Source organism: Mesitornis unicolor, unplaced genomic scaffold, assembly GCF_000695765.1.
Source record: "Mesitornis unicolor isolate BGI_N332 unplaced genomic scaffold, ASM69576v1 scaffold10782, whole genome shotgun sequence".
Lineage (NCBI taxonomy): Eukaryota > Metazoa > Chordata > Aves > Mesitornithiformes > Mesitornithidae > Mesitornis > Mesitornis unicolor.
This window is the reverse complement of record NW_010171273.1, coordinates 13,279-28,031: the sequence shown is the minus strand read 5'-3', so window position 1 is coordinate 28,031 and position 14,753 is coordinate 13,279. Positions and strand designations below refer to the sequence as shown.

Genomic DNA, 14,753 nt, shown 5'->3' with positions numbered 1-14,753 from the left:
CTGATTTGGACCCATTTACTTACCACATTCATTGGTTCAAGTCAGGCATGACATAATGGTTATAATTCTGTCTGTAAAGTTAACATAAATGCTTATGGATTTTAAAGTATCCAGTGGGTGCTAGCTTTGGATTTTATTATACTTAACTTCAGCAGACTTAAATGTCTATTATTTAGACTGTTTATAGCAAACAAGTTGGTTTATATATGTGTGTGTGTGTGTGTTTTACAGCAATCAACAGGCATTTTTACTAGAAAACGTCCCATGCAATAATGTAAGCTGCAAGAGTGTACGTCGTATGTTTAAAGTTTTTTGGGAACTCTCGGATCTAAATCAAATCAAGGATGCAGTGGTAGCAACCTTCTTTGACATATACGAAGACGTGAGTTCAACCCTTTACTCCAGAGCAGCATCTCCCTTGCTGTGTTGCTATCTGTGCGCGCGTGCCCTTAGCAGACTGCGTTGTAGAAATGTTGGCTTTACAGCCCTTCACAGTGCCTTCAGTCCGGGAAACTGGCTCTTGACGTGCTCCCTGGAAGGGGAGCAGAGAGCAGCAGCCCATCGCTGCCTCCAAGTTTGCCGCCCCTCCGTGTGCTCCATCTGAGCTGTCCCCCCTCAGTGGCAGGAAAGACGCCACAGACCACACGTGTTGTCCTGGTTGGCTGTGGATGGAGCACTCTCTCCTAAATTGCCATAGATTTGTAAGATTTGAAAGATATTAAAATTAGTAGGAAAGCTGTAAACTTTGCTACACCCAATCCTATTTTTTTCATTTGTACCTCTAAGCCAATTTATTTGCTAGATTTAGATGTTAGCTAGACTAAATCAGCATTCTAACATAAACTTTTTTTTCCTCTAGGGTATCCTGGATATCATTGTGCTAAGCAAAGGCTACTCCAACAAGGACTTTACTATCCATACATTAAAAAATAACTTTGAAGCAGATGCCTATTTTGTTAAAGTTATTGGTAAGTTAGCACTGTATAATGGAGTCAAAACGGGACCTTGACAGGAATGTGAATGTTTGAGCCTCTGTATATGATAATACTATGGCAGTGGTCCATGTGTGATGATTCTAGAAAAGAAAAAACCACAGCGTGGAAAATGTTAAGGATTGCAGAAATTTCCTTGTTGCAGAATCTGAACTTGGATAAATTGGTTTTGTTTCGTTTCAAAGGGTTATTTTTTTGTTTCTATTTTAGTGTACTTATTAAAATTCTGAGTAATTCTGCCCCTATTCTCAACACTTTAGCTGTTTTTAATATCAGTGTTGACCATGATGACAGTAAGTGTTCATCATCTCTTGAGCGTAGTTTTTGTTTTGGTTTTTTTACAAGAATTTTTACAAGCACTGCCATGTCCTTCCGGACTGCAGAGGTGTTGAGCTTTGAGCTCACTGCTTCTCCATCTTCCTTGATTTTTTTGAGAACGAGTGAAAAATGAGGCTGTACCTGAGCTTATCAGGACAAAGTTGAACAGGAACAATTAGAGGTCCACCTTCAAAAATTGTATTTGCCCTCATGTTATTTAAATGCATCTAATCCTTCTGAAGCACACATTCTGCACTCCATAAGATAAACAGAAGTGCAGCCTCTACTGGGGACCGATGCATTTATTACTTTCTCCTTAGCCTGAGCTTTATTCTCATTGTAATACCCTGTAACGATTTGTCATGTTGATGGAAGGTGCCTTTTAAATAATGCTGTGTATGCGTAGTGTAATTCACGCAAGCATGCAGAAGAACCTCTAGAAAAATCTTACACTTCACAAAGCTATATTAGAATTATAATGGTGTGATATTTTAATGGGGAAAGGAGTAACTCGCAACACACTTTTTGATTCAGTCTGTGTAAATCTGCCTTAAAAATTGAAGCAAGCCTTTTTTTAGCATCCCTTTTTGAGTTCGGCTATTTTTGCATAGAAACCTCAGGAAATGGGAATTAATGAGTGGTCTAAAAATATTTTTACTGTGATACAAGGGAGAACATTTCTAAGGAAACATGCTTTCTGCGAGTTAGTGTATCGATAAATGCATTATGTTCACTTACTTGGCATATGGACAATGAGAACAGTTTTGCTCATTATAACTGATGTCAAATGTACTCGGTCGGATTATTTGTTCCAGTAGTGAAATTGAATAGCAAATTGCAGTGTGCCATTTTGCATCTAAATGGGAAGAGTTGGTTCCACTTGCATACACACCTATGTGTAACATATGAAATCAGCTTGTAGCTTAAAAAGTCACTTGTAAGTCCACACAGTCTTCAAATTCTGCTTTGCTGCAGAATTATTTTATTTTTTTTTGGACTGTATAAAACCAATAGGTTTTTCTGTTTGGAAATTTCAACATTTTTAGATTGCAAGCAAAGAGTGATAACTTGGGAATCATGACATGCTAATATTTGCACACAAAATATTAGAAAAGTTCCTTCACTAGAACAGTGCCATTTCTGACTCTGGTAAGGAATGATCTTTGTTCAGACTATTACATTAGGAATGTCTTATGTACACCTTTTAGTATTTCTCTGTTCTCAAACATTTTGCATCTGAAACTCCATGGACCCTTAAAGTAGACAGAAAATGCTTTAAAAAAAATCCCGGTAGTTGGGATGACCTGCCCTCAAATCTGGTCCAAATATTAATTTTCGCTGTCTCCCCCACTCGTTTCAGAATACCCGAACTCACGGAGAGGTTGTGTGTTGACTTGGCTTTGATCCTCCCTGCAGTTATTGGGCTGCTGCTCAACCAAACCCTTGTCATTTGAAGTCCCAATGTTGCATCAGAGTGATGCCTGAGACTTTTGTTTGATTTTGTTGGTTTAAAGGCATTTTAGACCTGATGCTCTAATATTCAGTGTGACAGGATGTTCTGGGTTCTAGAAAAGATGGTTTTCATTGTTGTCATTTAGTTGATTATAAATAAGTGTTTAACAGATATTTCTGTAATTTAACTGATTTTTGAAACTAATAAGCTTTAAACAAGTAATTGAACTGTGACAGGCTTAGACAGTAGGTAGCATTATACACATCTGCTTATAACATTTTTTTAATTCATACAATGAATAGGTAACGGGATTTTTTTTGTTACAGCTTCTGTGAATTGCTTTAAACCAAGGTGTAAAACTATCCCTTGTGTAGAATGGAAAGCCTTTACTTAGCTTTTTACCAGTTAAAACAGTAAAGCTGAATCTCTGCCAGTATTTTTAAATGGTTAGAAATTAAGAATAATTGCTAAAATGTACAGTCCAGTATTTTAAAAATGTTTCAATTTGGGATCTTTTTAGCTGGTAACTCTCTCCTTTTAAAGCTGGTTAACCAATGAGGTACAGTAAAACAGTGACTAGTTGATTAATTTCTGCATTTGTATACTTCAAATGGATGAGGAATTTTTTAATAGATTAAGATAATTCATATAGAAGACATTTATTTTCTTTTTGTGTTTTAATGGGTGCAGGACACTATGACTGTATTTTATCAGATTTCAGAGGCAGAGCTTGTAAGATGGTTTGTTACCATAAACACTACATGCTCACTTTTTGTTTTTTGCAGTTCTCAGTGGCCTCTGTTCTAATGACTGTCCTCGGAAAATAACAGTAAGTATTACTACAACTTTACGTTACTATTTAGCTTCAAATAGGCTGAGGTCTAATTATACCAAAACCTCTCCACATATTAAGACAGTTACTGGCTGGAAGGATGTTTAATCCAAATCATGATTGACCACGCTCAAAATATTTGAGACTCGTACCTTTTGCCAGCTGCCTCCTCGGAGATGAAATCAATTGACTGATTCTGCTTCGTTTTGATTATTTTAATCATCTCCAATTAGCAAATTGGTTAGCAATGTTCACAGTGAAAGCTGCCCTAAAAGAAGAACTTAGAGACATCAAAGCACTAGTGTTAGCATTTCAGGTTTGCAGAAATGATAGGAAATTTCATTTTTATTTGAAAATACAAAAACTGCTTCAAATGGGACCAACTTTTTCTTCAAACTTATTTTAAGACATAAGGTTTAATTTCTGATGTAAAACAATAAAAGGGTTTGATAGTATTACTAGCTTAATTACAAAACTAAAAAATTACAAAAAAGAAGGTTTAAAAAGCAAATCTTCACAACAGATGTTGGTGAACATTTGATTATCAAGATCATTGACGGAGGATTGCCTCCACTGTAAAAGAAGTTCTCTGTCAGACACTCATATGAGCACCTTATGCTGGAGTTTTTCACCTCTTTACTAATCTTTCATAGATCTGCATTAACATCACCTATGTGGTCTCCTTACTCTTCATTCTAATCAATTATTTTTCAGGCTTTGATCCCATCGTTCTTAAGGTTTACAGTGTAGTAGTTTTTGAGGCATGGTGTGAAATGTCATCATCTTTTAATATTCTTTCTGTAATTCATTTGAAAGATCTTTACTGAATTTGGTACCCTGGTATCAGCCTGAATTCACCATTGAAAAAAAAAATCCACAATTTAAAAAAAACCTCTTTTCTTACAGTTGTTCCCCTTCCTTCCCCACTGTAGTAGATAATTGTTTCCCTTTCCCCGTACTTCAGTGAATTTGTTACAGTTCATTGCTCAGGAATACATAACTCCCTTTGATTTTATTTTTTTTCTCCCCTTTCCCCCCCAGTAACTGCACTTTGATGTTTAAGTACATTTTCACCCTCAAGAGAATTTGCTTAACATAGATGATTGGTATTCTACAAGTAACTATTCACTCACTTTTGTGAATTAAATAAAACACTGCTAAATAGTGGTAGTAACATTCTGAATTTGTGTAGTATTTTTCAATTCAGAAAGAACATCAAGATACAGTGCCTTCTCTCAGACAGCATCAAATGTGTTCTGCTTTTGCAGAACATGCAGTGATGTCTTTGAAATGTTAGGGTTGGTTTTTTTTTCACTTCTAACTTCCAAGGAAACATTAAACCTTTTGCCAAAGGACTGAATGGTGCTGCTTTCTTCATGAGAAACTAAACATTACGTAGACAACTGATTAGCCTTATTTTGAAAATTAATTTCTGCATAATGCTATGACCAAAACAGTTGCAAGACTTTGAAATTATCCATATCAACAGGAAATCATTAATCTAGAAACATTTCTCTTTGGTTTAGTGTTTTGTTACTAGAGTTTTGTCTTTTCCTGAAATTTTTCCTGCTTTCCTGCCCCACCTTGTAGCCTTTTGGTGTGAATCAGCCTGGTCCTTACATCATGTACACGACTGTAGATGCAAATGGATACCTGAAAAATGGGTCAGGTAAGATAACCTGATAATAAGAATATATATGCCGTGGTCTGTCTGTATCTACTTCTCGGCAAACTAAAGAGTTGGAAAGAAGTCTGCAGGGTGAAATGGGACTGGTTTTGAACAGTGCCTTTCTCAATGGTGGCAGTTGTCTGCATCTGTCACTCAGGTCTTATTTCAAATTAAACTCAAGTTGGTAAAAAAAGTTTCCGCTAGTTAAGTGAAGAAACTGTATTCTGTATAACTTTAATTTAAATAATAGCAATAATTTAGAGGAAAAAATTATGACATATTAAGGTCCTGAACCAATGGTAATGTTCTCACCTTGAATACTGTGCTCAGGACTGTTAATTGCACCCTAAAAAAAAAAAAAAAAGAGAAAAAAGATGTCCTGAAATACAAACCAGATAGCTGCAAAAACATATCCTCATATTCTATAGCACTTCTGTATTTGTACATGCTTAAATATGGGTTTAAAAGCTTGAAAGTATTAGCCTATATTTTAATCAAACTAATAATTAATGCTAACATGAAAATGCAGAGTTTTTTTTCTAATTGTTGCACAAATTCATTTTAACCAACTAAACGTCCTGCCAGTTGTACGCTCAGCTTCATTGCTCTGAAGGTTTTCTTCATATGCTAAATCTAAAAAAAAGCTTCCATATTTAGTTAGGAACTTTTAAAACCCCATGATGAGTTTTGAGGTTTTCAGTGGCACTGCCCACTGTGGGACTGACTGACCCATGCCCACAGGCAGCCGGGTTGGGTCAGGTCAGGTAATGACTGGTGGATCTCGTTAGTACTAATTACCAAGGTGCAGGCTTGCGAGCTTCATCAGAGCCGACTCACAGTGCAGCCTCTGTTGGAAACCATAGCAGGAAATACAGGGAAAGGCTTGCACAAAATCTTTCTCCTTGGCCCCACAAAACCTGCAGTCCTGTAGACATGACAGTGACTTCCGTATGCTGGTTTTTTGGGTTATTTGTGATCCCAAATAACTTCTGAATCCTCTAGCTTACTTAAGCCAGTTTTAACTGGAGCATATGTACTTCAAATAAAACTCTACCCGTTTTGTTTGTTGGGGTTTTTTTGGGGGCGGGGGGAGGGAGGTGCGGTGCTTTTAGAAATGCAGTGTTTTTAGAATTTAGCCTAAGAAACAGCTATCAGTGTGATTTGATATTGCTACAGTACCATTCGTCTTCACCGCTACCATATTTACAATAATAAAACCTAACAGAGTCCACTCGTGATCAATTTCCTTTTCTGTTTTGGCATTAGGAAATAACAGCGATGAATTCCAAGCGCATTTATGACCCTAGCAGTATTGCCACAGGGAATTTTGTAATACTGTCTTTGATCAGTTTCTCAACTGTAATATGTTAATAGAATTTTTTGGAGTCTGTATAACTCCTGCAAGAACTTTTCAAAGTCACATTTTCCAGAGCTACTACATTAAGTTTGTAGCTAAACTTTCTTCTTTTACAAGTCCTACTTGTAAAATTCAGTAAATGTTCTTCTAACTAGAATTACTGGCCTACAGGTTTTATCTTGAAAAACAGTCTGTTACTTCACAATCGTATTCTATTTTTTACTATCAAGAAATACCTCAAGCCACATTTTATATAAGTGTATTGGCAGGCAATACCAAACCCACATGGGATTTTCTGGCCATATATAAACTTCCAAAACATCTTTTCCACATTGAGCTTTTAAAAGTATGGCATCAGTATAGTATTTTAAAACTAATTTTTGCCAACTTAATTGCGTTCCTTATATAATATGGAACAATCCATATCTGAAGCTTTTAATTATATGAAAGCAATAAAAGGAAGATAATTTGTAATCATATTTTTAAAATAATTCCTCTCTTCCCCAAGAAGTAGCATGAGTAACAATCAGAGTTCTTTTCCTAATGAAAACAATGCTCACGATTCAGTTTGGGTTTTTTCGAGTCAACTGATGCTCTTTGTTGCCTTTACCAGTGGTCTTAGCAGGGGCAGAGTTATTGGCTGGACCACTGAAACCAAACTACCCAGTTACCTTAAGTTAGCCCTCCAGCCCTGGGCTACACTAAATCACCCCGTACTCAGTCAAATGCCGACCATTCTGCTTCTGATCTTCCTAATTCTGCAGGACTTTAGTTCTGAATTACGGTATCTCTCAAGCATGCAATATTCATACAAAGAAGAAAATAAGAAGGCACATGTGGCTGTCCTTATCTAATTCATTTTAAGGTTCTTTGATCTGCCAAGCCTTAACTACAGGAAATTTGCATAATTACGAGGGGTTTTTTAATACATTGTTAGAATTATTCTCTCTCCCATTAACACTCCAGTATGTTGTTAAAAGATAGCAGAATAATAATTAGCGCGTATTCTGTGCTTTTACTCTCACATCGCTCAATTCACTTGTAATCTTACAAGAAGAAATACTGTTAAATTAGTTACAAGGAATAGCAATTGCCAAAATGAGCATTAGAATTGAGAAGTATTGGGTCTTACATCTGTGGTTAATATCTCCACAGACCTTCTCTGTCTGAGAGGAAATTCAATTGCAACCACTTCTTTAATTATTTAAGGAATTTTATGCTTGAGATCAGATCAGGTCCAGATGTAAGTCTGGGAGAAGTATGCAAACTCGAATTTAAGTCATGCCTTCTGACTACTTTAGTTCCTGCGATCTGCCTTCTCCACTCCCCCTTTCTTCTGGAGTTGTTATTTTTAAGGAGACACCTCAGTTAAATGCGAGTGTCATCAGCTTGGATTTTCAGCTCTATATCTGCGTTTCCTGGCTTTTATTGGCTTCTAAGAAATTTCTAATACCATTCTGATGTGGTGTTTTTCAGCTGAATCCTGTAAGCCACAATGCATAGCATAGAGGATAATGGCTAAAGTTGAGCACAGATAGGAAATTGAAGCTGTTCTTGGGGTGGGGAGGGGAGGATGCATAAAATGAATGTAGTAAAGCTAACCAAATGCAAGTCGTTGGGCTTTGTTGTTTTTTCGGTGTGTGGTTGGTTGGTTGGTTGATTTAACTTCAGCATCCAAAAAAGTGATTGTTGATAATGAAATAGTAGCCCTACTAAATCTCTTTGGTTTTGCATAGAACTGCTGTCAGTTGGATTACTGCAGATCACACCTATACGGCTCGATTTGTTAACAGTTCTGAACCTCGGTCCCAATAATGATCCTTTGTGTTTTCTTAAGAAGGCTACCTACTTGATACGTTTGGTTTCATTTATTACCAATAACACAAACTGATTTTCTTAGAACCAATGTCCTGTGAACCCAGATCAACATAAATAAGATCAGATACTTTAGCATGGAGAGGCTGTTAATTTACCAAAATGTTTTCAGAAACCGCACAGGGACGCATATTGTAGCACCAGCACAAGACAGGGATTTTAAATTTGTTATTGCAATGGTGCCTGGTCAAGGGTTGAAGCAGTGAAACGACTGGGTGGTCCTGTAGAGGCTTCATCCTATGGATGTCAGGCTGCATTTAGCCATCAGCATCTTTTTACCTTTTTTCTCCTTCTGATACCCTTTTCCCCGCAACCCAGCTTTCCTGTCTCCCTGCATGCTTTCTCCCTCTTCCGTGTAACCGCAGTACTTTCAGACATCTGATACCTTTTTGTGCTAAGGACGCCTATGAGGTGTGTTATTCTGTGCAGTGTGCAGCATACCCAAAGTAGCTTTATATATTTTTTGATAGATCAGATGAACCTTGCAAGCTGGGCCCAACCTAGCTGGAGTGTGAGGTCAATGCATTGTTTCATATTTTCACTTCCATTTAAAATGCGAGAGTATCTTCCATGTTTCAGCCTGTGCTATGGACGTCTTAATTTTCTCTCTTAAACTAAAAATATGCCAATAGACTTGAAGTTTTAAATAAATAGGGTCATAGTTGCATTTTGTGTCTACCAAAAATACTAATCCTGTGCACCAGGAACAACAGAACAATAAATGTTTACAGTTTACTCAAAGATCAATATCCAGACGTAGGCATAATATTGTAGGAATAGATTAACCGAATTGCTCATATGGACCAAGTCATAATTTGTTTAAGCACCTGTATGCCTGAAGCTGTGTGGACTGATAGCCTTTGCAATTCTCCCTTCAGACCTCTTTCATTTGCTCATTTTGCTTGATTTTGTTTTAAACCTTCCATGGCAGAATGGCCTTTCACAAGCTATTAAGTCGTGCCCTTCTGTTTTATTGAAATCTGCTTACTCCTCCCTGTTGCTGCATTGAGTTCTCGAGCTGTGTTTAACTAAATTGGATTGTGAGGTGAACACAAATGCCTAGCAGCTATTATAGTGATGAATTTGAACATAAACATTGCAATATGTACCAGACAAAAGCAAAATAAGCTTAATCTCAATAGCCATTTGACATTGCAGGATTCATTGTGTGGTGTTACATTATATAGAAAGAAGAGGAACATGGAACAAGGTAGAATCATTTAATAATTGAATAGCTGGATTCTGTTAAGAGGGGTTTCCTTGTTCCTGTAGGTGGGGATACACTGCTAGTATGTTTATCTGTATAACTCTTTTGTTTAGAAAACTAACTTGAACTTGTAATGTTGCAGGCAGTATTACCAAGCTTCAGATATTTAGGCATTACAAATTAGACAACTTTCAGCTGTGAAAAGGGCAGGAATATCAGCAATACCATAATTGATTGTTTGTTTTAAGAGTTTCTAGCATTACTTATATGATTTTATGGTGTGAAGTCATTCTGCATATTCTCGTATAAATGCATCAGATTTGGAATTTGGGCTTTCAGAAGCAGTATCACAAGTGCTGGCAGCACTGCAAGTAACAGGCATTAAAGTTGCAGTCCACTTCCCCCAGTTATTTCTGGAACTCCAGGAAAAGATACTGCAAAAACAGTTGAGAGGTGAAACTGTGTACTGCATGGGTCCAGAATTTCCTGTTGTGTTGACTATTGAAAAGAGGCAAACAGCTAATTCAGAAGAGGGAGACATCTCAGCCCTTAGAAAGCCAAAGTTGCCATTGCATAATTTTAAGCAGAAAAAGAGCCCTTTCTCCACTATTTTTTTTTTCCAGCCAGTGACCTACAACTCCAAAAGCAGGAATAAAGGAGCTGAAGTAAAGCTTTCAACTAAAGCCAAGGAAATAAAATTCTCCAACTTTCTAAAAAGCTTTGAAGTTTGGAGCTGTTGGTTTTTTGGGTTTTTTTTCTGAAAGCTGCTTTGTAAATTCTTATGCATATCTACAGGTTTTTCATTATTATAAGTTCTCTTTTCACTTTCTTTTCAGTAAGTGGTTTTGGCATATTTTCAAATAAAAAAAAGGACCTGCCAGCTTCAAAAGATGGGGAAATGCTTTGGTGTGTGACGTAGCCCAGTACTGATAATGGCTGTAAAGTAAATATCACTGTAGGCTTTCAACGGTGCAGCGTCAGTGATGCACGTTCGCTGTGAAACGGGACAGAACTCTTGAACTGCCTTTGTCTTATTCCACCTGTTCCATCCATGGTGTTCCCAGCTACGCACCCGAATGGCAACTTCTGCCTGTCGTTTTTCAGAACTTTCAGTTTTTCTAGGATGCATATGTGTATCTGATCTACAGGAAAGCAGTCATTCAGGTGTTGACGCCAATGGAAGAAATAATGACATAACATTTTTATTTATGAAAATACGTTTAGCTGTTCGGTCCCGCAATACATTGATTCTGTGGGACTTTTGAAAGCCTAAATATTATTACTGTATTTTAATTAATCTGAATGGCTTTCAGGGACTACTTAAAAGCAAATTATATTTTGTCCAAAAAAAGCATTAAAAAAAGAATTAAAATAATGGCACTTCAGGAGACCACAGGTTTGAAATCAGAGTTTCCATTAGTCTTTCAGCTCTGTGCAGTGATCTTGTATGTTCCCCCTGTTATTCCACAAAATAAGCTTATTTAAACTGACTGAACAACAGCAGTTTTGTGAATCTATTTATGTAAGTTCAACTAGTCTGCTAGTAAATCCAGTATCACACATTATCAGTTGTTTAAAGAAACAATAGAAAGCACTGCTTCTAGATGTAAATGTGATCACCTTCCCTTTGTAAAGTTACATTGGCTTCATTTAAGCACTTAACAGCTGCTTCAGTCTCCTCACCCTGAAATAAGCTGTTGAGGACATTGCAATTTAAGGCAGGGTACAGTGGGCTACTCTTAAGCTTTCAGCAAGTTTGTATCAGTATAACAGAAACAGAGGAGAGATGCCTTAATTCAGATACAAAAGAAGAAGTACTGTATGTGTCATAGAGGACACATCATTCTGTTTTTCTGACAAGATTTCAAAAGATTAATGATATGTATTGCTTCAAATTTTACATGCCAGACTTCAGAAATAAGGAGATTGATTCAGAGGTGTTCAGAATGATTTTTGAATATCAGACTCTGCAAAGTTTTGTAAGGTTTGGCTGGCCATGACCATTAGCTCTTTCTTAAATATTTGGTCTCTGACAGGTTGAAACCACTTAAAACCATGTCTTAAAATGTTGAGGTTTTTTTTACTCTGCCCAAGGTCTTTGAAGCAATAAACTTTGTGACTTACGATTTAAAACAAAAATAAAAACACCAACACCTATACCAGTGCCATAGCCCATGATATCTGGGTGCTTCCAAATAACTTTTGAAACAAGAAGCATAAGGCAAAAGACACAGTGTTGTATAGTCTTTGGAGTAGTATTAAAAAGTAACAATGTAGACCATGGACTGGAGAAGGATTTTTAATTCTTGTTTATAGTAACGGTTCTACTGATGAAGCAAAACAAGGTGTGAAGCCACTCTCTCCATCTGGCTTACACAGACTTCCAAAAGCTTAAGAACAAACTTAGTATAAGAAATCAATTCCACCTTCCTGCTTGAAGACGGAATGATAATTTCAAATCTCCTTGCAACAACTGGAGTATTTTTTACAATAGTTTTACAACAGAGCAAATAGCCAGGGTTGCTATTCAAATTAGATTTTAAATACTTCCATAAGTAAATTAATTACCGGTGACTGAGAACTTCAGAAATGACAATAAAACTGTTAACAGTACTCTCTGTAGTTTCTCTTTTTATTTTTAATCTTTGTCCAAGGTTGTTATGTTTCTCAGATGAAATGCTTGTCATGATTACTTGAGTAACCATCAAACTGTTACAGAATTTATGATAGGTATAGGTGGAGTAAAGCAAGAAATAGTCTCAAAGATCTCATACTTGTAGTCAGCTTTAAACTAAACTAGAACCTTCTATATGCTGTCGTCTCAAGTCCTGCTGAGCTACTATCTCCCAATTTTAAAGGCAAATAAAGAAAACGTGTGTGTTTTCTACGTGCTGTGTAGAAGAAAACATTCCTTTCCGACCTTTTGCAAATTATCTGTTTACCTCCTGAAACATTTCATTATCCTTATCTTACTACGCATAAGAAGCAGTGTTAGTAGCCATGAAATTATTCAATGCTTTTAGGAATTCTGGCTGCAGTATCTGACTCTCTAACCTCTTTAAGGCTGACTGCACACAATGTATGACATTTTCTTTTATTTCCTTCAGTTTAGTTGACATTCATTTCATTTGTATGATGAAAGAAAAAAGGAAGATCTCAGTTGCAGTCTCCTCATAATCCTAAATATTTCACTCAAAAGTCATTCTGAAAGCTTTTCAATGTTAAATATTACAGCAGCACCTTGTTCTTTTTGAAAAGTCCTTCAGAATTCAGCTTTAGTGAAGCATCTTTTTAAAGAAAATTCTTTATAATGTTATAGCATGATCAAGGTATACATAGCATGTATACTTTTTTTTTAATAATTAAGTCAAGATTAATAAACCTACCTTTGTTCCTTGCTACTTTTATACTGGTAACCAGTGCTTTCAGGTAATATGTGCTTATGCCAGTTTGAAAATTACTCAAGTTTTAGATTTGGAAATTGAGACCTTGAGATTGAGCAATTTAGCCAAAGTCATGTAAGGGCAGTCAGTGACAAAGCAGGGACAGACTCAAGTGCTATACTGTTATCTCAACTTACTGGAAAAATCCCCATTCTTAGAGAAAAGCTTTGCAGCTAATGCTCTCTGCCACAGATTGCATAATCCAGAAATTCACCTAACAATGTACACAGAACACTTTGCCATCACAACAGAGACCAAAAAGTACAAATCCTATTTAAATATTTCCACTTCTAATTGCTCCTTACATAGTTCTGCATGAAGGAAAAATTAAATCTAAAATACCCCTAATATTTAGGAAAACTCTTACTTTATTTTTTTTCAATAGCATTGTAGCTTAATAAAAAGGTAACTGCATCAAGCTGATTGTTCAGATCTAAGTGTATTTAGGTGACATTTATCTTGCCTTTCTGAATAAAATGATCATGGTTCTACAACTACAATAATACAGAATATTTACCTCATGATTAAACAGGCCTGTTTCAAAATATGCCTGGCAGCATCTAGCAAGCTTCTTCCTAAAATGCTTGTGGAGGGTGGAGAGGTTCAGAAAAATAGACTTCTGTTGTATTGAATAGGGGTTAAAATTATCATCATCCAATATACAAAGTAGTTTGTTCCTCATAGAATCATTAAGGAAGGAGAAGACCTCTAAGATCATCAAGTCCAACTGTAACCCAACTCCACCATGCCCACTAAACCATGTCCCGAAGTGCCACATCTATGCATTTTTTGAACACCTCCAGGGATGGTGACTCTACCGCTGGCCTGGACAGCCCCTTCCAGTGCATCTAATGCTCCCCTGGCGCAACGTGAGGCCATTACCCCTTGTCCTGTCACTGGCTACCAGGGAGAAGAGACCGACACCCCCCCTCACTATCCCCTCCTTTCAGGTAGTTGTACAGGTTGATAAGGTCTCCCCTCAGCCTTCTTTTCTCCAGGCCAAACACCCCCAGCTCCCTCAGCCACTCCCTACCATTCTTGTTCTCCAGACCCTTCACCAGCTTCGTTGCCCTTCTCTGGACACGCTCCAGCCCCTCAATGTCCTTCTCGGAGTGAGGGGCCTCTGAAAGGAGGTGTCATATCTTGGTAGTCCCTGGTGTAAGAGCTTTTATCGTACTCTTACACAGTCACTTCCCAGAGACTTCCCACTGGGATCACTGCTGTTGTATAGTGGCAAACGCATGCTTGCACTTACCGGGCTATCTCCAGGAGCCAAGAATGGGTGTTAGCTTCTGGTTTTTTTTCTTGAAGGGTGTTTGACTTTGCCAAAGAAGTTGTAGTGGTGGTCGGTTGGGAGTTTTTCCCCCACCTCTGTTCAGCAATGCAGCTGTTACATAAGTTAGAATAATCAGTTCTAGGCACAATCTGTCAGATGTCAAAGCAAAGAAAAATCTGACTCCTTAAAAATACTGACTGTACATCATATCTTTGTGAAAAACTGTTTCTATTGATGATTTAAACCTACTTGTGATTGTCAAGTGTCCCTTGAGCTCATTCCTATGCATCTGGTGAAGGAATGAATCTGCTGCGGTGCTTATGAGGTGCTG

At 37.2% G+C, this 14,753-nt stretch overlaps 1 protein-coding gene across 1 annotated transcript in view; it reads left to right on the top strand.

Annotated features, from left to right (window-relative positions):
• ITFG1 (integrin alpha FG-GAP repeat containing 1) overlaps positions 1 to 14,753 on the top strand; it is an 80,493-nt gene that overhangs the window by 58,194 nt on the left and 7,546 nt on the right. Inside the window, exons 12-15 of the mRNA XM_010179988.1 lie at positions 232 to 382; positions 860 to 968; positions 3,549 to 3,592; positions 5,186 to 5,264. Of these exons, the coding sequence (XP_010178290.1) occupies positions 232 to 382; positions 860 to 968; positions 3,549 to 3,592; positions 5,186 to 5,264 (383 nt within the window). The remainder of the gene's footprint in view (positions 1 to 231; positions 383 to 859; positions 969 to 3,548; positions 3,593 to 5,185; positions 5,265 to 14,753) is intronic.